General features: G+C 42.1%; 2 protein-coding genes across 6 annotated transcripts in view; both read right to left on the reverse strand.

Moving 5' to 3' along the window:
* Nucleotides 1–10,082, reverse strand: part of sptan1 (spectrin alpha, non-erythrocytic 1) — a 35,957-nt gene extending 25,875 nt beyond the window's left edge. For all 5 annotated transcript variants that reach the window (XM_079179052.1, XM_079179049.1, XM_079179051.1 and 2 more), the window contains exons 1-6: nt 10,000–10,082; nt 2,135–2,374; nt 1,854–1,979; nt 1,143–1,283; nt 345–625; nt 56–200 (exon numbers count right to left, since the gene is read on the reverse strand). In XM_079179052.1, coding sequence (XP_079035178.1) covers nt 56–200; nt 345–625; nt 1,143–1,283; nt 1,854–1,979; nt 2,135–2,371 — 930 coding nt within the window. In that variant the 5' untranslated portion in view covers nt 2,372–2,374; nt 10,000–10,082. The remainder of the gene's footprint in view (nt 1–55; nt 201–344; nt 626–1,142; nt 1,284–1,853; nt 1,980–2,134; nt 2,375–9,999) is intronic.
* Nucleotides 10,083–11,147: 1,065 nt separating this feature from the next.
* On the reverse strand, nt 11,148–26,009 carry odf2a (outer dense fiber of sperm tails 2a). Its single transcript, XM_079178759.1, has 19 exons — nt 25,935–26,009; nt 24,814–24,930; nt 24,520–24,633; nt 24,214–24,399; nt 22,016–22,200; nt 20,439–20,580; nt 20,089–20,214; nt 19,894–19,968; nt 19,697–19,768; nt 19,377–19,493; nt 18,979–19,164; nt 18,493–18,602; nt 16,824–16,959; nt 16,522–16,632; nt 15,629–15,892; nt 14,959–15,059; nt 13,666–13,828; nt 13,163–13,288; nt 11,148–13,075 (listed from the first exon to the last, which is right to left on the reverse strand). Exons 1-19 carry the CDS (start codon nt 25,935–25,937, stop codon nt 12,905–12,907), a joined length of 2,505 nt encoding a protein of 834 aa, XP_079034885.1. The 5' UTR covers nt 25,938–26,009; the 3' UTR covers nt 11,148–12,904.
* Nucleotides 26,010–27,148: the final 1,139 nt, after the last annotated feature.

Raw genomic sequence — 27,148 nt, forward strand, 5'->3', positions numbered from 1 at the left:
TATACCAGGTTCCTGTGCTGTATGCATGTTGATATTCGGTAAAGCATCTTCTTGCCTTATCTTCCAGGGCAGCCAGGTCTCTCTCCAGCCCCTCGTGTTTGCGAAGCAGGGCCTGCACACTGGCCAGGTCACGACCAAAGTCATCAGAGGCCATCAGCTGCTCCTTCTCCTTGATCCAACTGATAGTCTCATCCACATCCCTGTTGTTGGAATCAAACACACAAGTTTGTATTTACATTGTCTTAATAACATTTCTGTGAAAATCAACAAAGAAAGATGGATAAGTGTCCATATCTGAACCGAAACATAAATTGAGTGAGTACAGGCTGTGACATGTCGTTTACCTGTTGAAGCGCTGCACCTCAGCAGCCCCAAACAGCTTGCCCTGCCTCTGCTGGGCGAGGCCCTTCAGGCGCTGCCAGGCCGCGTTGACCTCGTCCTGCTTGCGAACTATGAGCTCAGCCTCAGGATGGGCTTCCTGGATCAGCTTGGTTGCCAGCTGGTTCACCTCATTCACACGTTCCTCGTGGGCAGCCAGGTCAGTCTGGAACTCCTCAAACTTCTTCTGCAGAAGCTCCACATGCTCCAGGTCCTGACCCAGCTCCTCAGAGGAGGCCATGGCCTCCTACACATGGACGTAGATGAAAAACATTGAGCCAAATATTACATTTAAGTCTAAAAGCTATTTCAATTGAACTGAATGAGCTCACAATTCAGTCAACTTTAAGATTATTTGTGCACTTACAGCTACAGCTTGTTGTAGCTGTCAAGAGTTTATTTCTAGTTGTTTAGTTTTCTTTATTAGTTACTGGTGAATCAAAAGTTTCCCTCTGGTTTTCATTCCCCATTCAAATGAATTGGTACCATTAGTCTCAGGCCATCTATTTAGCTTTCAACTCCAATCACAATTACCTTTAAATGAGGACAGCTATGTTGTCTTTATGTTTTTTGTTAACTTTTATTAGAGCAACAAAAGAGCAAACTGAAAAATAGCATTTACTTTATTCTGCCAAAGGCTAGAAGAAAACAGAAAAAAAAGACTTCCTAACAATGCCCCAAAACACAGAAATATATGACATGTTCATTCACTCCAGAAGCACTATTTTTGCACATAAGCCATGTTGTTTAAATACAAATCTGACCTTGTCACTTATCCAGTCCAGGGCATCTTCACACTCTCGCAGGTACTGGACCAGTTTCTGGGCCTGCAGGAGACGCATGCCCTTCTCCTTGGTCCTCAGCAGCAGAAGGTCCCATAGGCGATGCAGCTCCTCCAGACGAGTCTAGTGTACAAGAGGGAAGGATATTTTTAACGTTAGTGCACAGTGGAGAGGAAGGGAGAAGGAAATATGAAAATAAGTAAAAAGGGCAAAACACTAGTGAGTAAACATCTTCACTCAAGACATGATATCATTATAGTTTTCCCTCTATAATGAATTAGTATGTATCTAAAATAGAAAAGTGAGTCCTGGAGTTCTAAAGGTATTTGCTAGTTCATCAGTTTAAAGATACCACCTGGAACAAAAAGACATCCACTAGCACCATTCCTTTGTGAGACATTACTTAAATAAATAAAATAGTTAGTCCATTTCCTAGCAACAGAATCACGAGAAGGGACAGATTTCAACGAAGAGCCAGCTCTGGAAAAATGTTCACAGCACTCAAGAGTCACATGACACACGGTCCACAGCAGCTCAACACCTACTTGTATATATTCTCCCATATTGACACTTGTAACTATGGGTCTTTGTTGTGTCCGGTAAGGCGTGTAGGACTGATTCAGATGGAGCAGGGTATTCAGTAAATATGACTATGCATATTAGGGTGACCACAAACATCATTGGGTGCCTTACTCGAATGGTCTCAGAGGAGAAGTGTCCCTCGCTGATCATAAGGTTTCCAGTCTCGTCCAGTTTGATAATAGCCCCAGCGTTGGCCTGAACTTCAGCTTCAAAGGCCTGATGTTTCTGCAGCTTACCCTGTTTACAAGAAGACACACGAGATGTATACAAATCTGAAATATACTATGTGTATGTATATTCTTATGAAAATAGGGGACACAATGATTTTTTATATATATATATATATATATATATACACACACACTGTACACAAAAAAAAACAGCCTGAAAACCTGCAGGTTGGAGGGGTCCTTGTAGTTCTCATCAGAGGCGATCTGCAGCTTCTCCTGGATCCACTTCTCCAACTCGTCAGCATCGCGGCGGAAGAACTGAAAACGGTAAGAGTCCTCCAGCTTCGTCCGCCGCGTAATGGACAGCTCCTTGAAACGCCGGTAACGGTCCAGCACCTGCTGCCGGCGCTCCTGGATGTCTTCGGCTGTCTCCAGCACTTTAGCCCCTGCGGTGTCCATTTTCTGGAAACACACCATGATATGAATCATAAGTAAGTTTGTACTTTTTTTTAAACAGAAAACACACATTTATATTGTGATATTCACTGGAAATGACACCCACAGCCAGCGAGGATACTTATCATGGACGCAATGCGCAGAAATATTATTAAATAATATATATTCAAACCTGTTTTTCCAAGAAGGAAAGTAATTTTTGGCCAGTTTTGAGAGACTAACACACACACACACACACACATTGACATACAAAGTGCAGAGCAGAGAAATGGCTTAAAATAGACAGTGTGTTTCCAGCTATCGGTGATCCCCCCACACAATCCTAAATGTAGGTCTATAATCTATACATAAGAAAGATTGTCACAAGCGGTTATTATGTCACAGAATGTGCACAGACAGGACCATATAAACAATCAGCCGGCCTAAGTTGACCCCCCGCCAGGTCTAAGCATCGATGTTTTACAAATATTTACAAAAAACAAAACATATTTTTACGAAGTTTTTTTTAATACATTTTTATGCAAGTAGCAAACTCATTTGAGGAATAACTTGGAACTATGAGGCAGGATATAAAAGGACAGACTCTTTGCCAAGACAAAAACCCATCCAGTCTCAAGCTGAGCAACCAGCAGCTGAAAGAGCCAAATACCAACCGGGGGTGGGGAGCCGGAAATTCCACATGCATGGGACAGTGCTAGGCTTCAATACACAATGGAATCGCTGCAGTTGGCTTCTGTGTCCACTGTGCCTCTGACCCACGGACAGTGTAGCCTCAAACTGAACACTAGCTAGCAACCTTGTTGAAACAAGACGTGATCTGGAACAGGCCTTCATACAAGCTTCATTTCTACCATGGGAAACGGGAGGCACATTGTGAAGAGCTGCAATGAAAACCATTCAGAAAATTCAAAATAAAACCAATTATCAGTGAAAATAATCACAGTGTGACTGTTGGTGGTTTTACCAGATTGCATTTGCACCAGCTAGACATTTTAAAATACCACTGCGTAGTTGAGAAGTAATTCTTTGTTTCTGTGCCAGACTCCACCCATCAACAGACGGACACAAAGAGGGAAAAAGAGAGACATCGATCTGTCTAACCAAACCCAGGTCAAACAAACCCCGAGCACAAAAGCTGAGTGCAGGGTTAGGGGGGGCCGTGTGTGGAGTGAGTCGGGCCTAATGTAGATCAATGTGGGGTTTTTGTTGATGTAGCAGATTGTGTGACAAAGAGCGTGGATAGATGTGAGACAGTCTCCTGGTCCATGCAGACACTCAATGCATGGATTAGTGCAGTCAGCAGCTTTTTAACCAGAGGCAGAGGCACCATTAGCGTGCACGCGCACGCGCACACACACGCGCACACACACCCTGAAAAAGTGACGGTCCAGAATGTTAGCCAGCACCCCTCCCCCACATCCTAGCCTGTCCCAGTTCACAGAGAGCTTAAAGCTTCTCAGGGATTCCACTGAGAGAAGCCAGACTCATTGTGCACCGTGATGTCAGCACAAGGGTTCTTCCTCTAACTGTAACATCTCAAAGTTACACACCCTTATAGGATCTCACCTCCTACACAAAGACCCATTTACCAGCTGGCTGAAACAAGACATGCAGCGTGATGCTGAAAACACTGAGAAAAACTCGACTGAAGCACTTTGTTTGATTAAAAGAATTGTGTAATGTTGTGTCACAACATATTAATTGATATTCATTTCATTTTCAATATTCTTCTTATTGAATTGTTGAACTTCTATTTTTCCACATGATTAGACACTCTTTCTAGTGACAGAATGCGCTCAAATTAAAATGGAATCTGGAAAACATTCAGAACTGAGTTCATAGTTAGGACACTAGACATGAGGACTTTTGAAAAGAGAAAAGGTCAGCAGCACTTAGAAGAGGACTGATGACACAGTGGTGGTCAGACAAATATCACGCATGTTTGATATAAAAGAGGCTGACATTTACAAAGCCAAATGTCAATGCCACACTGCCAACTTGTATTAGTCCACCTGCAACCTGCCCTTAACCAGTGCCAATAATCAATTAGTGCCCACCCAAACTGTGATGACACAAGGATCTGTATGTTGTAGCAACCCAGTTGAACAGCTTTCAAAGAACACTGTGAACTGGATGGCAGATTGCAGATTGCCTTTCCTCCCAGGAAAGGTTGCACTGAGCTTGGACAGTACTGGGCCACACAAGTACTGAACACTACATTAGTCTCAATTTGTGTAACGGCACATTACACGGCCTGTTCAAACCAGAACCTTCACAAACAAAGTGACATGACATAAAGTAATGTTTGTCCCTCCTTGTGAAGAGGACTAGTCTTTTAGGAGGTACCTTATTAACTGAGGGGTAAGAGGGTCAAATAGGTGTTTGGTTCAGTATAAAGCTGGGTTTATGCCTGGTGTAGTGATGTCAGCACATGTTGTGCATCAAGCACAAAGGCTCTGCAAGCAGTTGCGGCGCTACATCGTGCACCTCCGACATATTGTAACCAGCAGGCCTTTTCAGATGTGATTAAAAACAATAACGGACAATTCTTTTTAAAATGCATTAGAAGCAGGAGATCTTGGAATTTTTTTTAGGAAACCTTTGTTTCATTAGAATACATTTGATATTCCAAATATTAGGCTGGTTTCTTTACAGAACTTGTATAAAAGGCAATAATATAGTCCATGAAGATGAGATATGAGTTTGCAGCTAATTACAATTCCTCCATGGCATTGAGGAGTTGTGTTTTCGGTCTGTTTTGTTTGCGTTTTGGAGAATACGGCACCAAACTACACGTTGAGCTTTAAGTCATGCTCGTAGCCGACACACCAGCTGTGGAGTCAGAGTACAAGCGTGGCCTTACAGATCTGTGACACCACCAAATACAGCCCTGCAACTCCTGATAGCACTTCCTCCCATCTTGAATCAGTAGATAACAGCTTTCCCTCTCTTCAGCCCCCTGCTGCTCTGCGGGGGATTGTTTTTTGCTGCTCTCTCTGGGTAACACCCACACACAGCGCTATCAGCCGACAGTACGACTGGCTTCTGTACCACTGACGGTTGTAGTTATACAACCCTAATTCCTTTTCTACCTCCTGTTCCGGCATAACTAAAATGTAATGCTGGGAGGGAACTTGGAACTACGCCAGCAGCATGCGACTTTCAAAGTCATCACCATTTCAAAGTCCACTTCATGGGCAGAGAAACAGCCACTATTACCGCCTCTCTCTGGGTGTCCATTAGGAGCAGTATCCTGTCTTCTACATGCACTGATATTAGTACTCCCTGAGCTAACTTGGCAACAAAAGCAGTAGCTGAAACAAAAGGTCAAGAAACCTGAGCAACTGGAATAGAAATCAATAAATTCCTCAAACTCAAATGTTCTCCTCAGAGCAGCAATGCAGCATAAAGGATGGCCCGGCTAGCTTAGCTACCGCACAGCCTCAACAACAGCTGCCTGTTGTTAGACTGCCTACATACAACAGGAATTACCCAGAGTATTCATAAAAAGCCTTTTACAAGATCTATATACCTCTCCTGGTTAAAACAAAAATCTAAATGCTTAATGTATAACAACCTGCTGCTCTGACTCAAAACACCCTGAGGAGAGAGGAATTCAAAAGGTTAACCCTGAATCCATGTTAAAGCTTAACTCCAGTCATTCCACTTCATAAATAGATGAAGCTTGTTTGCCGAGTACAGAATGTATTCAGTATCCTGGGTGTTGTTACATAAAGCAAGGCTAGCCCTGACATCAGACCCCGTCTCTGAGAATACAGCAGGTTTCCAGTAGGTTCATACATTGAGGTGACCTTCCTTAAATGAGAGTGGATGAAGTCATTCACTTAGCAACGCCCAGTTACTATGGGGAACCGTGTGTTATGAATAGGGGTCCTACCGACGCCACACTGGGAGGATTCTGCAGGAAATGGGAGCGTCTCATGAGACCAGGCCAGTCCATTTCCCTACTGGAGGACAGAGATAAAACACGCAGTCTCCTGAACAACTGTCATTCCATTTGCTTCGCAGCATGGCCAGACAGAAAAACACTTACAGGGGAAAGTAGTCACATATAAAGAATTTTAGGAACTTATATGTGATGTACAAGTACACAATAAAATAAATCGGAAATTTGAAGCAACTGTAGTTAGTCAGCAAAATGTGTAGCCTTTAACTACCAACTGCTAGTGTTAACCCCATACTTGATGTTCAGTTTATACAAATAGAATCTACATTAAGGTTATAAAACCACTAATGACATCAGTCATCCTAGCAAACAAACTGTTCATATTTCCTATTAGACCGATAACTAGCAGGAATCTCATTTTCTGAAGCGACAAACATCGTACGATTATAAAATACATGATAGCTTAGTGTATTCTACTTTGAGGTAAGATCATATTTTCATTTTCATGCAAAGAATATCACACCAATAAAAGATAAAATCCATTTGTTTCTGGAGTTATTCACTAAAAGGTCCGGATTGTCCTGGCTCAGTAGGAAAGAAGGTCAACACAGACGAACGCATGCACAACGCAGATCACCAGTCACTTACCAAATCCTCATGACGGTCAAATGAAATAGAAAAGGGCATTTTCATACAGAAAGACCTGTGTTGGTAGTTTGACAGGATGAAAATCAGAAACAGTGCAAAACCAAATCATACACACATCAGATATTTCCAGTGTGGATCCTGAGGTTTTCTTGGGTCTTGGTTGATCAGAAGGCTACATCTGTGATGAAGTCATAATCTGCAGCAATGTGTACATCTGTAGTACACTCCTTAAAGGTCCATTAGTGATTGAAGAAACGAAGGCTCATCCACTCCGCAGCACAGACAGACGCATTGCACCTGCAGTGACTACGCCGTACAAAAGAGCAAGCCAAGAAGTAGCCCAGCCCATGCGCCTCTCTGCGCGCAGTAACCCTGCTCCTCCTCCACTTCTCTCCCAGTCCTTTACTCAGCAAAACAACACCATCACTGCCCTACACTCCAATCACCTGTCCTATACCAACTCAAAGAGACACGCTAACACACAGGACAGTGAGACAAACGTGGGTGTTACCTTGAGTTTAGTAACGGTCGACATGTCAATCTGTGTAGGGGCATAACATTGATCGCACAATCAATAAGAGGCAAGTAAGAGTAGGTAGTCAGAATAGGAAGATGCTCTCACAGGAAGCATTATGTTTGAAGTTCATCATGATAATGTTTCAGAAATCCATTGTACATTTGAGATGGACTCTTCCATTCAAACTGTCTTAAAATGTCAGCAGTAGAAGGAGTCAGCAGCCTGGACTGACAGCCCTAGAGGGGGGGGGGGGGGACTCTTATTGGGGTCACGGTCAAATGGAGTTGCAATGAAAAAAGTCATACAGGTTGAGAGGGAGTTTGGAGAAGAGAAAGATATAGGTTTATACTCACTGTAGAAATCTAGGCTGTATAGCTGTGTTCAAATGCTGCAAGTCATCAACATTATTTAATAGAGATTGATTACAAATGACTGCAGAGCTGACCCTACAGAAACCACTGACCCGCCCTCCTGAGTGCTCTTCTAACATTATTACATGCTTTGTTCTAAACATTGTGATAGGTGCACTTTGCAAGTCCAGTTATGCAGCAAATTAACAAATTAATGAGCAATATTCATTGGGGAGAAAGACAAACAATCACATAAAAAGGAACAAATGTACTTGTTCCTTTGAAAAACAGGAAAATAAGCTCTAATGATGTCTAAGTCAGTTGTGGCAATATTGTCCGTGTTCAGATATGACATATAATCAAGTAATGATTCTAATACAATCCAATTAAAACGAGGCGGCATAGAGGGACATAGAATCTGCCCTGGGAATATCTGGGTAGTATTTTAGGCAGTACAGCTCAAAGAGCTGTCCCACTTAGCTTCCACGCTTTAGTAGAACATCAACGTGAGGTCAGGCTCCAGAGCGTACTTAGATTCTGCTCATACAATTTGAAGCCTAATGGCCATGAAAACGGTCCTGTTTATACCTGGACAAGCTTAGAAAAGGCTCATCCATTATTGTCTGGATCAATAATACTTATATAATAATACTTATATAATAATACTTACATTTGGATGGCAGGGGGCTACCTGGAGATGAGGTCAGTGTAACAGCCGAACAAACTTTAGTCATAGTAGTGCAACCATGACACTCGTCAGGGAGGTCACTGGACGGATGGATAAATAGATCTATACTCATAAAGCAACTCTCTATGCCTATCAAATGGCTTAACTGCATCTGCTATGGCCCAGACCATGAAACATGCAACATTAATATTTTAAATTGTGCATGCACAATGACAAACTTTAGACTATATACACTATTAATATACCTTTTTTAAAATGAATGACCAATCAATCAAAGGATGATGACACATTTCTGGACTATAGCACAGTTGAATCCATGGAACCATAGATGTGAAACAGCACATTGAATTGTAATTATAAGCCGGGGCTTGATTCAGTAACGATGGTCCTCCTTTCATTCCCCTGGTGACTGTAGCCAGTGTGCTGCAGCTTTCTATCTGAAGCCCTCTCCAGAGTGGAGGCCAGTTTGGTATGTGGAGAACTTGGCACCACCCTGACACAGGCCGTGTCCTGGCCAGTCAGCTGCAGAGGTGTGACATAGCGCACCTCCCGCTGTTTGTCCTGATTCACTTTCAACCGTATTTATGCAAACTTTATCGACACTAACGTCACTCGGGCACAGTCTCCACACCGCCTGGCTCCTTAAGAGCATGTAACGCTATCTACTGACGAGACATCACAGCGGTCTCACACATTGTTCATGTATTGGGGATATCCACCAGGGCACATGATTAAAGTGACTCTGTCCGCATTTAACAAGAGGCCCGACAGCTGGAGCCTTATGTCCAGATGTAATCAACTGTTCTGGGCGGCTCCCCTTCCGCCATGGCCGACCAGAATGGAGCCCGACTACATAACCTTGCCATTTTTAATCCACTGGTATTTCATTCATTGAATCAAAACGCGCAATGCACACACTGTGACTGAAGACCTATTTCAATAAATTTAGGGATCTCAGATTTGGTTTCTAAAACGGTGCGTTGTAAACTAACTAGCGGACTAACGTTAGCTAGTAAGCTAGACACCGCTAGCAGCTCATGGTTAACGTTACGTTATATTCGCTATCGTGAACACTTTGAACCAGCATTATCATAATGCAATACTTTCAAGACGGAAACACAACAGTTATGATAGCTGACGTTAAATATGTCGACTTGTGAATGTTTAATCAACCATTTGTTTGACTGCAGGTTGATGAATGTTAATGCCAGCTGGTGTCATCTGGTAGGGTGGCTAACGGTAATGTCATCATTGAGCTAACATTACACACCGTTAACCCACAGACAGCTTCATATGAACACTAGCAAGCAGTCGATCTTCATTTGAACGACCGGACCGTAAAAAACATTTAACAAAAGGAACGCTTGCAGCTAACGTTAGCCGCTGAGCTAGCGAACCGTTGCAGACAGGAAACACACATTAAATGAACAGAACCGGGCTACGAGGAAAGCACGGACTACATGGTGCAATGAATCCGCTTTAAAACGGCCAGTTCAGTAAGAATGAAAGCATGTTTCATACCTCGGTGGGTTTTCCAAAGAGCTTCAGACGTGGTTCTTGTCGACGCAGAAAGAAGCGAGGCTGCTCTCTGGGCTGCTGTTTTTTTTTTTTACAATGTGACGTAATTTTCTGCAGCTGTACGGAAAAAAACGGAAACTACCGGACGCACCCGAAACACGAAAGCATTACATGCACACTATGAACTGTGTTAACGTGGTTTGTTTACCCTGATTGTCATATGTGGCTGTGGCACAAATCAGCAATCATTAAATGTACTGGAAGCTGGTGGGCTGGCTTAATGTTTAGACCACATTATCAAAATATTCACATGTTGAAGCAGGTTTTCAGACTTCCTTCCCGACTGCACAGGAATACACTTTGAAAGACAAACGGTGGATAAGGCAGGACAGAAATACATGCTGCTTGCTGCTCATGCACTGTGTTAGTCACGCATAACAGAATCAGTGCTGATCAATCCAGTGCTGGCTGTTTTGATCTTAATCTGAGACGTTGTGCTCCCATCCCTGCAGTCTCAGGTCTGTTAATACAGGAAGCACTATCTTCATCAATAAACTGACTTTCAAAGACTATCAGTTATTAACACTGACCTGTCTGTGTTCAACTAAACAGAATTTCAGCTTACATAACCTTTCCACAACCATCACTGTTGTCTGTGAGAGATCAGCTGACTACCACAAGGATTTATCAGACAATACATCTGTTCATGAGCTGTTACATTTGTTTAATTCATTATTGTCCTGCCTCATTTCCATTTGAACTGCCCTCTCATAATATAAAAAGTAAAATGTAAATGTATTAAAGGGACACTTCATCTTACATCCTTCATACTTACTATAGGACAGTAAATAATGGGACAGCTGCTTCAGGACAATATGACAGCAGCTGTGCTGACTGATAGACAGCTTCTTCTCTGTCACTTTTTGTATGTCTATGGACCAACGCCAAAAGGTGTTGTGTTCTGTAAATTTGTATCCTCTTTGTAACATTATGACAAAAACAAAATAAGAGTTGAGAAAACCGTTAGAATCCGGTAGAAAAACAATTAGTTTTATTGACACTTTTAAGTTACCCATAGTGGATATCAATTATTGAGTCATTGAATACACTCTATGGACAAGAAACAAGTATTCCAATAATGTAGTATGTGAAACTGTAAACCCAACAGTTGTTTTGACACGCACGGTCTCATACCAGCCAACAGACAGCGATAGCACCAATGTTTTCAGCTCCATACAATCAAAGAGCACAGATACATTAAAGCACATATTGTGCCACATAATGTGTCATGGGTGGCTTGGCTACAGAATTGTTTACATGTAAACCAGCACACAAATCAATACTTTTAATAAATAGCAGTACAAATACAGTACATAGGCTGTTAACTCTGGTAATAGACATATTACCTTCAGGACATGGAGTATGGAAATAAAAGAGACTGTGAAGGCTTGATGAAGACGAGCAATTCTTATTGTTTTTGGCATGTCAAATACTAACTGACTTTGATATCCAATCACACATTTCTGAAGAAAACATTCAATCTGAAAAAGCTCCAAAGAGCCATCAAAACTACTTGGTGAAAAACAGTAGCTTTTGAAACAACTGAAAATATTCATGATGTTGGTGTTGGTATTTGGTCTCGAAGATCAAAGAACAAACGATAAACTCATAGAAAATATAGGAAAAACAAGGAAACCAATTTCTACCAAATGTCTTCAAGACCAAACACTGCTTTCCATTTAAAGCTCACCAGCTTGCGTTCCTTTTTGCATATCAGTGTAGTAAACACTGTAAGGCTCTATTAGTGCCTGAACGCAGTTTCAAACATAACAATGGAGGTACGGTAATGGTAGCGTGCCGGTTAGATGAAGGGCTGTAGCTTACAGGTGCACTTTGTGTGAACCATCAAACCTCTAGCATGTCATCAGGGTAGACACAATGTTAAACCACCTGTGCCTGCATTGTATTTCTGGCTCTGTTGTTCACAGCATGGCCTGAGTGTTCCAAACATATGGACAAAGACATCAGGTGTAACTTGTGTCTCCCTTCACATTGTAAACAAATCAGGTTTTGTTACAGTGTCCCTACAGGCGTCCAGTCAGGCTGGAAGTAAAGCAGCCAAATGATTTCATACTTTACAAATACCCAGATGGGCATAGCTGACACAAGGTCCATTTTTAAGGATCAAAATTTGAAGTGAAATACAAACGGCACACAGTTCACTACGCTTGCACATTTAGCATTGTACACCCTAAATCACCCAGCCAATCAACATGTCAATGGAACAATTTGCTTTATACCTGGTAAGCCCTCATCTACTTCTGTAGTTTTCTAAAAAGGATTGTTAAAAGTATTACAAGGTGTTAGAAATGCATTTAGTGGATTAAAGCATCTGGTAAAATAAGCACGAGTAAAGTGAAAGATGTTGGTGGTGACAATCAACCTTCATGATCTTTAACAAATGCCTTGTCTTAAATGTAAAGGCCCAATGAGAACAGTTTACATGTGACTGGTGAAAAGGGGTGTAAGCAGCATGAACTGCTGTCTGTCACAGTGTTTTTGACACCACTATCACCAACGACATTTTTAAACCCTTCATTTGAGGGCTTTACTATTACAAAGGATCTCTTTTTAGGATTCATTTTTTATTTATTTTTTGAATTTTTTAATCCAATGACATCTTTAGTTGGCGACCGATTTAGTTCTAAATAATCTTTACTGAGACAAGTCTTACATTTGAAAAGCCCTACTAGCAGACAATACTGTTCACCTAACTGGTCAACCACACTGACCAAGCAGGACATCTTTACAGCCGCCAGCTCTTGTTAGCAGAATGAAAAGTAATGGGCTCAGACCACCGTACTATTGTAGAATGAGTTCTTTTAATACACAGCTGACAGACGGGTTGTCAGATGGGTGAGGGGGCACGCAGTGAGCTGTCGAGGGCCAAGTCTCCAAACACATTGGCGTAGGAGGCTTTGAGGAACTGGACGTAGTTCTGCAAACTTCGGTTGGTGCTGTCGGACTGCTCCAGACGATCCTTCACATCCTGTAGTCGGCTCTGGTACCGCCGCTCCACCTGAGCATCATAAATACACATCTTATAGACCTACTGACACAGCAGATACATACACACTTTGGGTAGACTATTAAAGGAGGCCTTTACCTCCTCTTTGCTGCGTCGCAGTTGACTGATTTCTGACGTAGTCCTGCTGAGTTGAGCCTCTAGGTCCAGTATCTTGTACTGGGTGGAGCGTTCTTTGGTGGCAACAAGTCCTCTGGTCTCTGACATCTGGAGATAAATATGACACACTGGACCTAACTACTGGGCAACAGAGGGTGAAATAGTACATAACTGATATATCCCTACAGTATACTCTATGTCCCAACACGCACTTCAAGACATGCAAGCTCACTTATAATTACACGCAGCCCGACACACCCAAGCCTCAGAGTGTAACACTGAAGGGTGAGCTCCGGTTCTACTTTTTGCTGGACAACCCTGCATTTATTAGCCAAAGAACCTCTGCATATCTGCAGCCCTTTCTTGTCAATGCAGAGGTCTCTATGAAATGAGTGAGGAGGCTACGCTTTCTGATGCAGTGCTAATGATGATCTCCTACTGTATTCTATAATATACACTTTAAATGGCAGTGTTCAGTTTCAGACCTGTTGGTGAGCATCCCCCAGAGCCTCCTCCAGCTTTCGGCTCAGCAGAGAACATTCCCTTGTTTTTTCTTCCATGCGGAGCTGATTGCTGTGGATGGTGTCTTCCCGTTTGGTGACGACCGCCAGAAGGTCGGTGTTCTGATTGCCAGCCTCGCCCAGCTTTCTGTAAGATGACACGAGACAGGTCAGCCACAACAACAATGAGCAGTTAGAATGGACAGTTACCCAGTACACTGACCCGTATCATTAAGATTGGTTCAACATTTTACACTGCTTACGAGTTGGAGTGCAGTGTTTGACAGTTAGGGTACTTTAAAACCCATGGCACCAATTTGTTATCTGGCACGGTAGCTGGATCGCTGGATCACATATCACACGAAAATCCATCTCATCAGGCTTTAAGTAATGTGTCCAGAGCATGGACCAATCAGCGTCCGGTAAGGAGCTGCCAGCAGCTACGGGCGTGGCTTAGGTGAGTGCACAGAGAGGCCACTGCTGGTACTAAACAACAATGGCAGCTCCCAAAGAAGATAGGTATATGCTGCAATAGCATCAGTTCTATCAGAATTAGAGAGAATTTCGCCATTGAAAGAGGAGTAAAGAACGACATTGAAGGCTTTTCTCTGCGGAAAAGAGCAAAAGGTTTTGCTCTTCTCCCGACTGGCTTCGGTAAGAGTTTGATTGGCAGATGGTTCATCCAATCACCCGACACTTATTTTCTGAAAGTGCCTGCCTTTTTCCAAACAGTTTTCTATGACGGCTTGTCAGATGGTTCTGTGTAACAAACCATCTGATGGGTCAGGTTAACCCGATCAGAAAAACTAAAATCATAATCCTTATAACTCAGTTAAATCTGAACACACAGACATGATACACATGTTTATAGATTAGGTGTGACTTACACTTTCCATATCATTGTATCAGATGTCCATCGAGAATAAATGTCAATAGAAAAATGTGTATTATAACTCCAGAACCTGCATGAGAAACATCACGTTTTTTTCTTTTTTTTCCAGTCATAGCTGTCTGCACATCAGACATACACTGCAAATAGGAACTGCTAATAACTAACTCACTGACTCCATTGCAACATTATTCTTCCTGTTAACATCCCCCAAAGCCCCCAAATTATGGGAACTTAGATCATGATTGTCCCAATGGTTGTCCAAATAGAAGGGGGGCACAGTTGTCTATGTTTTGTCTGAGGGGGGTCCAACAATGTGAGACATTGAAAACCTCTGGTCTGAACAAAGCGCCAAAGCCAGACGGAGGAAAGCAGAAGTGGTGACTGACCTTTCCAAAGTCTCCACTCGCTGCTGAAGCTGTCGATTCTCCTCCAGCAGCATCTTGTTCTTCTCTCTTAGAAGCTCTACTTGACTGCACTGGGTCTCCACCTAACACAACACAAGTCCTTCATCTGAAGACTTGGACTGTATGTCCAAGGATTTGGTTTCCTACTTACAGCTTTTATTAAAACTCATTGCATGTGTTTGGTCTAACTCAAAATTCTAGCAATACTGATGAGGTGCGTTAAAAACATTTGAATGCCAGCAGAAATAAAGTTATTGGCAAAAGTTAATCTCAACCCGACATTTGATGGAGATTAACAGTGGCCTTTTACCAATGTTGTTTTCAGTGCTACTGCAATTCAACTTCAATTCAAAATTAAATTAAAATCCTATGAAATGTTTTTTCTATTAGTTTGTGCTGAAAGTATAGCGCTTACTACCACAACAAATACATATTTTGTACTATAAGCATTCAGCAAATTTGCATCCAAATGTGATTTGGTGTTAAACATTACAATGCAAAATGTAGTATGGAGACCAGTGTTTAGGTTGGACTTACCATTTTCCCCAAATCAATGTTGTAATATTGGAATCATTTTCAAATTAGCACTTAAACTTGGAACTTAAATCATTATTTTGTGATGCTAACTTGAGTTTGCATGCATCGGACTGACCTTCATGCGGAGATCAGTCAGGGTGGTGCTGAGCTCCATGCTGCGTCTCTCCTGGCTGTGCTCCCTGTCCTGTGCCTCCTGCAGCTGGAGTTCAGAACGCCGTAAGGCTTCAGGAAGAGGCTCTAAGGCTGCCAGCCGCCCCAGCAGCTCGCTGCGCACCGCCTCTATTTCCTGTTCCAGCTCCCTGCGCACCGCCTGGGCCTCCTGCTCTGCCTGAGCCAGCCGAGCACGATACTCATCTGCTTCGGCCCGTGTTTTTCCAACCTGTACAGAAAAATAAATGGCTTCTGACTTTTGATGAACATTAACAGTATCCATGGGATAGCTGTGCTATCACAATCTCATACTCATACTTTAAAACTGCCTCTAAATGCAAACTAAACTACGGCTATGCTTGAAGTGGTTGTATTAAGTTCGCTGATACATATAAATATCTGGGCACTTGGTTGGACAAAAGTCTAAATTGTATGCATCACATTGGAAGTCTCACGAAGAAAGTCAAGTTCTCACTGGGTTTCTCATTTACATTAAAGTCATGTTTCGCTCCATCCTCACGTTAACGTCATGTACAGGCCTATTCCTGTCTCAGCTAGACCAGTGGTTCACAAACCTTTTTAGAAATGACAAACCAGAGCAACCAAATTCACAATAGGCCTCCAAATCCTTAGATGGGCACATTTCCACATCAACGTATATTATCTTGAATAGGTAAAGCAGCCATTTAGGAGAGGTATAGATGTGTTGAACAGAATCTACTCTAGCCTTTAATATATTCAATGTTATAAATGTTGCAAATGTTACAGACTACAACTGTCAGAACACTACGAACATTCAGGCAGATCACCATCGCAAAATAGTGTTGCATTCCTAGTCGTACCGTATGCTTCACACACCTGGATCTTATAGCTGTCCAGCAGGCTTTCATATTGCTGGATTGAGGCTTTCACCTGCTGAAGCTCTGACTGAGACAAGGCCAGCTTCTCCTCCACTGCAGACGATGTAGCCTGACAGGAACACATGTTATATCATTACACCCAACCCTCCTAATGGAACAGAAGTCAGTGGAAGTCTATTGGAAAGATAATGGGGACAGGAAGCACATTATCCAAGACATAAAAGCACATCAGATATGTAGACATTTTGATCAGGCAATGGTCAGGTTACCATTCTATAAATGTGGTCCCTGTTGTTTCACCTTGAGGGACTGCTTCTCCAGTTTGGCAGCAGTGCTCTCTGTGGTCAGTCCATGCAGGTGATCCAGCAGGGCCTCTCTCTCCGCTCGGCCTTTCTCCACTGTAGTCTGCAGCTGCTCCGTCAGTTCTGCTATACGGCTGCATCACATAACACAACGCCGGTCATATTTTCATTTATATGACCAAAACGACGGCGTTCTGAACCAACAGTAACTTTACACTGTTAAGACTGTTTCATAGTTTGAGAATTCTGCTTTTCGGGTTTCATTGAAAAAGTGATTTCACTGTTTGCAGCTGGTAAAGTGATGTCATGACAATGGGATCTTCATGCATTATTTGAAACACTTTCCGTCACTCGGATCATTCATTGGATTACTATAGGGTTAATAAAACCAGTTGGCATGCCTGCAAACCCAATGACTTAGTGCGTCAATATGAAACCACCCAATGTGCCTCATACAAGAACCACCGGTACAAACAGAAGCCTTCTTCAATGACAGAGACGACTGATTTAAGAGAACTTGTCTCATTCACTAACTTTCTCATATTTAGAATTTTCTCTGAGGCATGAATGAAATTCCTGTGATGTCCAGGTTTGTTGTCTGACTTTGTCAACAGTGTAAAAACACTAGTATGACTTAAAAATGATAATGTCTAATAATGTAAATGTGTAACTAATATATAAATATCTACATTTCTCTCACTCCAACAGCTGCTCAGGGTCTTAATGTAGGATTGTCAAGAAGATCATCCTCTGTTGTACCTTACATATCTTTGTGTCAGTCACGTCCCCTTGACTGCCTCCCAACATGGACCACTTGGTTTTAGAAAGACATGTTTAAATCATCTAACTTCATGCCAAACCATGGTATCCTTTTTTCTGTCACAGTACAGGTGTTCCCTAATGATTCATCATTGGCAGCTGTATTAATGTGTTTTCAGGTCCTAATCTTTGCTCGTGATCAAACATCCCAAATGCATTCCTCAACAAGGAATTTCAAGACAAACTTATCCAATTCAGAGATTTTTGGTGAATCTGACTTTGAACACTCGTGCAAGCAAACAACACGCGAATAAATCTCAAATAAGAATACAAAAATGTTCTTGTGTGAGGCCTAATGGTTCCTCTTTCGTAAGATGTCATACTTGATAAAAGCAAGGAAAGTATATAGATGATGAATGCAATGTATATGCTACAATTCCATACGTTTTAATGTTATTGATAAGTTTCGATGTTACTCAGTTCTATGTGCTTTTATGTTAATTGTTTATGTTAATTCTAGAAACTCTGTGTTGTTGTTGGTTCTTGGCCAGTTCTCCCTTGTGTGTGTGTATATATATATATATATATATATATATATATATATATATATATATATATATATATATATATATATATATACACACCAATTCTCACCCATATGACACCCTCCCTCAGTGAAAAGAATCAATCGTCCTCATGTTCTGTGACTGTACGCCAGCTACTGAGCCTTTCACCATGTGCAGACCAGATTTGACTGTGCCTGTGTTGATATGACGCGATATGAAGCTGTGACATCTCCACTTTTAACCCTTCCTGCTTCCAACTCAATCAGTTGACTGTGAGCCAATCATCTCGTTGCTCGTCGTTATTCTTGTCTGCAGATGGAGCCATAACAGAGCTGGAGTTACCTGTTCAGCCGTGACAGTTCAATCTCCACTTTACTCTTGTCTTTCACCTCTTGGGCATGGTGACTTTGCCAGGTCTCAGCTGCTGACAGCGCATCAGAAACCTGCTTCTCCTGTTAAAAAGAAATAAAAAAGTGCCTTGAACAGTGATTAATTTTTCTTGATTCTGTTACTAAAGAGGCATGTGTGTGTGTGTATATGTGTGTGTGTGTGTGTGTGTGTGTGTGTGTGTGTGTGTGTGTGTGTGTGTGTGTGTGTGTGTGTGTGTGTGATGGGCTTGAAGCTCTATTAAAGGTGAACTGATAGAAGCAACCAATGCCAAGAGGAATAAGTGAATACGTGTTTCTTTAACATATGGCCAGTAATCTAATAATTGACAAAAGCACCTGGTGATGATTTTACAATGAATGATATGAACCTAAGATGCCTGTGCCTTGTGTGTGTCTGACTGTAGTACAGCCGCCCGCCTGCTCTGTGACACGACCCTACCATGTCCAGCAGCTGGACGCTCAACTGGCCTGCAGTGTCCTCGCTGCGCTCAGCTCGCTGTTTCTGGGCTCGCGTGGCTCGTTTTAGAGCCTCTCGGTCTGCACCGGCCTGCTCCCTCAGCCTCACCAGCTGCTCCTTCAGACGCTCCATCTCCGCCTTCTGCTGGTTGGCTGCTCGCTCCAGGTTCTGAACCAATGGAAAAGACAGAACCAAGGATTACAGCTGGGTTTCACTGTTGGTGCTCTCCATTTGTATAGCAGATTATCAGTTAATAGTTCACACATATTGAAACAGAAGTCCCGACTCATACTTCATTAACCGACCACATTATTATCATGCACACCAACAGTAGTAGATGAGTGCACATGATGCGAGGACAGACAGATCCCATGACAAACCTTTATTTGCACAGTAAGCCGGTTGGTCTCAGCTTCTCTGCTCCGCAGCTGTCCTTGTAAATGAGCTCTTGTTGACTCCAGACTCTTGGACAAATCAGCTGTGCTCTTTGCATTGTCCTGCATTCCCAGAATACAGTAGAACTTACATTAGGGACAAACATGTATTCTGCATTGACCACACACTTGTAAGTAAAGGATTCAATTCCTCTGTAAAGATATTGTTTAGTTTTGGATCCCTGATTGAGACAGCTCCACAGATAGACAGAGCCGTATTCACAGTAAAAAAGTATCACAAATACTGACAACTTTGCTATCAGTACCTTTTCAGTATCTATACGTTTGGAGAGTTGATGAACCTCTCTGTCCTTCTCTTGAAGTTTCACCACAAGATGCTGTAAAAGGAAAAATGAGGCAAGCTTTACTTATAGAGCAGGTTTTATACACGGGGGGGGGAAATGACTGTGTTTTACATGAAAAAAAAGAAAAAGAAGATTTAGGCTGCTTCTATCTCACTCACCGCATTCTCTGCCTCTGTGTCTGCCAGTTTCTGGAGTAATGTATCCTTCTGCTCTGACACTGGGATTGACTCCATCTGCTCAAAAACAGTCCACCAAGGTGCATGCTTCATAAACGTTTGCTGTATATTGATGCTGAAGATTCAGTCAGCGTCACAGATCTCGTCTGTAGTTTGAGGATGCTTTACACACAGTACCTGGGACCCGTGCTGCGCTCTGAGGAGGTGCCGCAGAGTTCGGTTTGTCGCCTCAAATGTCTCCAGTTTCTGTAGCAACAGCTCCTTCTGACGGGCCAAGACTAAAGAGTCAGAGCCAGACAGCCTCTTCAGCAGCCAACAGAAAGAGAGACAAGGACAAAGAACTTATTCTGAAAAGTCATTGAAAAGCATCATTTAATATCAGCATCTTTGTTCCAGAGAAAGTCATGAAGTCTTAGGGATTGCCTTGAATGTAAAAGCTGCCTGTTGCTTTCTAGAGTTCCCAGCTTCGGACCTCACAGGACCGGACAGGACACAATATTAGTGCCAAACATTGAGTTAACACTCACACTGCCAGCAGCACCGCACAGTTTGGAAACAGATTGTCGCAGGGCTGAGACTTGCTTGGCAGCTGCTGTCCCATCCACCTCAGCCATCACCAGTTTCCTGTGCAGAGCATCTTTGTCTTGCTGCATGTTGTCCCCGTCTTGTCTGCAAGGACAAGATGTTTCACAATTATGTAATAAACACTCCTAAAGGGTCCTACAGGGTCACATTCTATCGCCCAATCGTTTTTTCAGCATACGCAAATGAGTTAGGTGTGCGGATGTCATGCTTTAGTGGTGTGCCAGTCATTAAACATGTACACTAACCATGTTACAGAACTCATAATGTGATTCAATGACAGGCATCTTTTGTTGAAGATAAGAGAAATGTGTCTAAATGGTAACAAGAACAACCTGTCAAACCTCTATTTAGACCAGGAGTCTCAAACTCATCTTCACTCTGGGCCACATCAGCATCATGGTTGTAAATGTCAGACTGTGTAAATGTAACTACTCCTAACATGCTAAATAACTGTCTCTGCATTTGATTATTGTTTATTCAAGTGTTAAAATATTGTACATGCAGTTATATACATGTAAAAATATATTTAAGCACATTTCTGTTATTATAACTTAAATCCTTTTAATTTAGGGTTAAACCCACATTACTCTATCAAACTATTAAAGAAAATATCAAACACAAGTTATTACAATAACTTTGTTCAAAGCTTAAAATCCTTTCAAGGGTGTGTTTGCACAATCCCACGTGAAGTATTTCATGTGTTGTAAAGCCACGTTTAAAGTCGTCTTCAATGTACTCACAATACATTTATATGTTAAATGTAGAGTAACCAGCCAAAGAGCTGCTCTATGACTGTTTAAGTATCTCATAACTTTGACTTTCTATCTCATCATTTTGAATGGGGATATTTTTATTCTCAAGTCTAACTTTTAATTTTTAATTTAACTTCTTTTTGTGTTGCTGTTGGATTGGCGGGCCGCGGGCCTCGAGTCCCCTGCTTTAGACAGTTATGGTTCAGGGCCAGCAGGTGCAGCTAGTAAGCTCCTTTAAGTACCAGGTTACTGTGTTCGGCCAATCTGTCTCCCTCACAGATCATGTTGAATGCATTCAAAGAAGCACAGCAAAGACTCTTCCTGCGTAAACTAAGGACTTTTGAGGTCAGTCAAATCATTTTAAACAGAGTATACCAATCCCTAATAGAAAGTATACTCACTTTTAATATTGCGTCCTGGTTCAAGCACCTAAGTATCAAAAACAATGCAGAGCTTTCCAAAGGAGTCCAATTGGGTGGCACAATTACAGGCTGCAAACAAACCCCACTGTCCTATCACCATGGCAACGTGTCATCATATTTTGTATTGAAAACAATCGTGACGTCCAACTCCTGCTGAATATCAGTGCAGGAAGCTTCATCTGAGCTCAGGTGCTCTTTGGTCCTATGGAGTCATTCTGAGACACCTGGTTAATCCAGAACAAACCCCATAATAGCCCCTTCACACGGGAAGAAGGTGGATTTTCATTGATTGTACTTCCTGTCCACACTTTCTCACGTGAAGCCCCATTAAAGTGTAATATTTGCCTGTTGTGGTCGTCCTCCAGCATCTTCTCCATGGATTGGCGTAAGCGCGTGTTCTCCCGCTCCGTCTCTTCCAGCTCCTTGGTCACCTCAGCCAGCTCTTCCTCCCGCTCAGCGATCACCCGCTGGGAGACACTCAGCTGCTCTGACTGGCGCTCCAGCAGCTGCTCCTGCTTCCGCAGTTCCACCTGCACCCGTCCAGATGTGCAAACACACATGTGGACGGACACACACACAAACACAATGTCACTGGGGTGTCTGTGGACTCAGTAGCACGACTCCATCAAATGACATCACGGTGTGTAATAATACTTTTAAATACATTATTGTGTATTAATTATGATATAAATGTAATTCAAAATTGATTATATTTACTTTTTCAATCTACACACATCAACTCATGTCTAAAAAAAACCCTCTTCACAATATCTTGCTTTGTTCCTCTATGCATCATTTGGCACCAGATTTATTAATGTTGCATACGCACAAAAACCACTCATACATATAGAATGTGTGCATCTCATACAGACTTCTCACCAGGTGAAAAGAAAGCTTCCTGCATGCAGATTTCTACCTTTGTGTCCACACAGTTTTATGTTGTTATGCATCTGGCCGCCTGTCACTCAGGAGTGGCTTCTTTGAATATGGTTTATTAGAATTGAAAACCCTTATTATATCTCTAATCTCTCTCTAAACCAGTCCTAGAAATAGCTCAAGGATAAGGCTCAGTTCAGAGTGAGATAGCAAAGGCTTTGAATATTGTTGTAAATGAGAGATTTCATTTCAGATTTTTAATACATTTGGAAAAAATTCTAAAAGCATGTTCTCACTTTGTAATTATGGGTTATTTTGTGTAGAACTAATTGCCAATCGGGTACATTTAATTCATCTTAAATCAAATGTATAATAGTGTGTAACCAACTTACGTTAGAATTGGTATATAATTGTTCCATATGGCAAATCTGGACTTGTTTATGGTTTGATGGCCCTGGACTTAGAAGGTCTACACGTAGCCAAAAGCTATAGATCAGCCATCCTACTCTACTGCTATCAACAGTGTGGTGCCCCAACATTCCTGAGTCTTCAGCTTGTTTCTCTCTGATCCATTAGGATAAGACCACGGTTATCATTAACCCCCCCAACATGGATCCATTTTGTCTTTTTACAGGGGGGGGGGGGGGTCACAGCAACTCAGCACTGTGTGTGTGTCAAGTTGTTAAATCTGAAATAAACATGTTCTGTTTAGTTGCCTATTCAAATGTTTAGAGTATAAAAGGGCTTAGAACACTATGATGGAAGTATATGATACCATTGAAATGCTCAATTATATCTCATATCTTATTGTCCATATAGCTAGAAAAAGCAGACATCCTCTGAATGCCCCATGTCTCTGTTTGACGAGGCTCATTTTATAGTCATGTCAAGTTTAAAAAAACGTTCTAACTACAATGAAATGGCTACTAAGGGGGCTAACATCATCACTTATTTAATTCCAAGACGGTTTAGAAAAATTAAAATACACCATTTTAAGAATATTGTAAAATATACTGCATGCAAAAAATGCAAACTTCATGGGATTATCACTACGGGTAAATGGACTGTACTTGTATTTCTCTTTTCTAGTCTTCTGACCACTCAAAGCTTCTAACACTACATGTCATCATTCACCCATTCACACACTGATGACAGGAGCTACCATGCAAGGTGCCACCTGCTCATCGGGACTAACTAACATTCACACACCACAGGAACAACCTGTTAAGTATGTTGCCCAAGTCACACCATCAAGGACTACCGGGGCCGGGGATCGAACTGCAGATTCTCTGATTAAAGGACGACCCGCTCTACCACTGATCCATAGTTGCCCCCCCCCCGTGATGTGGGCATGTCTGTAAAGGAGAGACTAGTGGGACCAATAGAAGCCTTTTCATTCCCATACTTTAAGGTGAGAGGTCCAGGGACACCTGTGATTATAGCCACGCCACACTAAAATGTAGCCTAACTTTGGAGCGTTATTCAGCTCTATTCCTGACAAGCTCACATGTCATGCCAGCACTCTAGCTTTAAAACTCAGCCTGCTACAGCCTCTGAAAGACTGTACTGTCAGCCAACGAGTGTGGAGAATATACGAGTTTAAACAAGAACAAAGTGAATGAAGCGTCTCAAATAAAAGGGAAGGGTGACGCAGAGGAGAAACTGACCTCGTTCTTCAGAGAGCTGACTTCAGTCAGTAAGCTGTCAATCTTCCTCTCATACTGGCTGATTCGTCCGTGCAGCCCTTCTTCTTCTTCTTCTGATGCGAGGTCAGCTAATCGCAGCACAGACTGAGAGTGTTCAGGTCCTGGTTCAGGGAGCGCTTGTGTGATCTCAAGGCTGAGTGTTGGCCCCTTGGAGCAAATTACACATTCAATACCACTGAATCTTTACCTGGATGAGCTCAATCAATCGTTCAGAAAATGCTAACAGAGGTTGTGATTTAGGTGTGCACTTCCTTTAAGTGGCGTTACCTCCCACTTGTATGAAGCGTCCCGTACAGAGGCCTTCCCCGGTGGTATCCATGGCAACCGGGTTTTGACCTTGGCTGTGGGATGGAGGTTTCCTCTGTCGACCTTGTTCTTCCCCTTTAAACACAGTGTGTGTAGCAGCATGTCACGTCATCTGTTAGGCCTTTAAGCTGCATCATAACTCCAACGTATGACAATAGACCGGACTTAACAACAATAATAACTTGTTATCAGGAAATAACAAGAAAGAATAAGAACAAGAAGATACACCAAAGACAACATAAGTAGATCTGTGACCTGAGGCGTCCTGGCAGGACTCGTCCTCTGGCTCTTCACGTGCACGTGGACCGGTGTGGCATCGTCCATGTGCACATGAATTGGAGGAGAACTTGACCGAGTTCTCATTGCTTTCCTCTGTGAGACAGAGTGTGTTTAGTATCTCCAACCATCTGAACTGCTCACATCCACATTTACAACAGTAAATATTGTGAAGCTGACGACGTGTGTCATTCCATGCACAAAACACGAAATTACAAACTGTGATTGGAAGTTTAACATGAATTTGACTGCACAGTATTCCGGCTTTTCCCTCTAGATAAGGCAGTTAACATGTTTACGACAATTACTGGGAGCTAGTTTACGACATAGTTGTGCGGTTGTTATCGTGTCAACAGGGATGAAGGCAGATGTTCAAAATCTTATTGTCAAAATCAGAAAGAAAAGTAAAATGTTTGTAGTGTATTTTGTATACTTTTATGCTACTTTTCTACTTCCGACATATATTTAGTACATCACACCAACAACGACACTGAATGAAGTTCCTTAAACAAACAATCAAAGCGATGAATTCCAACCTACATGTCACAGCTCTGCCCCTTCTCTGCTGTCTATCTCTCACCACCTCATTCAGTGCACCTGCTAGTCTCACCTCATCAGCTCACTCTGCTGCACCTACTATTTAGACCGCACACACACACACGCGCGCGCGCGCCTTGCCTCTGCCCCGGTAACGACTCAGCTCTGTCCCCGACCACGAGATTCTCCCTCAGGTTCCCTCAGGTCCCTCGGCTTGGCGTTCCACCGAGTGGATTTCTACACGTGTGCAGATCCAAGACTGTTTGCCTGTTGTGTGTTCTGCCTGGAATAAAGTATCGTTCCAACTATTCCGTGTGTCCATCGTACTGCTTCTGGGTCCTGCAGTTACACTTTATCACTAACGGTCTGTATTCTATGTAACTTTAGACTGTTGGATGCATGTAGATGATGGCGGTGGCTGTGTCAGTCTAACGCTTATCAAAAGACAAGGTAGTTCAACAAGAAGTAACGTTACTGTAACGTTACAACGACAGTAGCATTAGCTTATCCAACAGCAGCCTTTCTATCGTCTGTGCAATTGAGTAACGAATTATCCGTCTTACCATATGAGAAACCAAAATATATTCGTCCAGACTTGAAAATATGTTTCTTTGAAGGAACCGCGGGGTTTATTTAGCCGTCAAAATAAGTAACTCTAGGTTAACATAGTCTTTTAGCCTGAAGACTTGATAAACCTCAACAGGTAGTAGTGACGCTCAGGTCTCTCTGGTTGGTCAGTTTAAAGCAGGTGACATCTTTCACCAGCAGTGATTGGACCAGAGTCGACATTCTAACGTCACTTAGCAACAAACTCAACAAGCTGTAGTAGCACCAGAGATACTCAGTGTTAAGATTACCCCCCTCTTCACAACAAGCGATATAAAAAGGCACTGAACGGGAACTATGACCTATTAGACCGCTAACCAAGAAAGAAGGTTGAAGGCTGTTTTCTAAATAACTATAAATCTGTTCAGGCGCACTCGATACCAAAATACGTCAGATTCAAACCTAAATTTAAGCTCCATCTTGTACTGTACAGGCCAGTCTAATTTATTGTAGTGTAGTACCTTAACGTGGCCACTGGAGGGCAGTAAACAATCATATATTCTCATTTCACTCATGGCAACCGCCAACCCCATATGCGTCAGCAAGTTCACTACAATAACACTTTCGACATGTTTCCAGTGTAGATCAGCATTGATTTGGCTAATGAAACGTGAAACGTTATTAAACATGTACATTATTGTATTAGCAAGTTAATGATGTAATCACACTATTCATCTTTATGTAGTTTGATTGGTACATTTATAAACTTGCCTTGGCAAACTAATGGTAACAGAGCAGTCCCACAATAAAGACACTGATCAGTCCTTTTATGAAGCCACATTTTTCTTTTTCTTTATTGGCTCCATCTGGCAACACAGAAAAAACAACAAAAAACAACCATCTGATACAATAATTGATCTCAATCACTGTTAAGATGGGAAAGCAAGAGCACATCAGTCTTTGGCACTTTCTATTCTAAACAAACATGCTGCACAATGAAAAATCATCTGTGCATTTATTTTTTTTAACTTAAGTTTTGAAAATACATGACAGTTTGACACTGACTGAAAAATCATAACAAGCAAGTCACAAGTGTTGCTATAAAGGAAGGCTTCACCCATCTTTTGGACATTTGTTAGAGTATAAAAAGGTAGAAATGACCCCTGCATATCTGGGGGAGAAAACAGGATTGATCAGTCGGCAGTTATTTGAGTTGTGTTCCCAAGAGGCG

The sequence above is a fragment of the Pholis gunnellus genome, assembly GCF_910591455.1.
Source record: "Pholis gunnellus genome assembly, chromosome: 18".
Classification (NCBI taxonomy): Eukaryota; Metazoa; Chordata; class Actinopteri; order Perciformes; family Pholidae; genus Pholis; species Pholis gunnellus.

Excerpts from the sequence above, each read along its gene's own strand:
- odf2a (XM_079178759.1), bottom strand. Across the intron at positions 22,201-24,213 it reads TCAGCTCTCTGAAGAACGAG|GTGGAACTGCGGAAGCAGGA; the intron begins GTCAGTTTCTCC and ends GGACGGGTGCAG. Across the intron at positions 19,165-19,376 it reads GGCTTACTGTGCAAATAAAG|AACCTGGAGCGAGCAGCCAA; the intron begins GTTTGTCATGGG and ends CCATTGGTTCAG.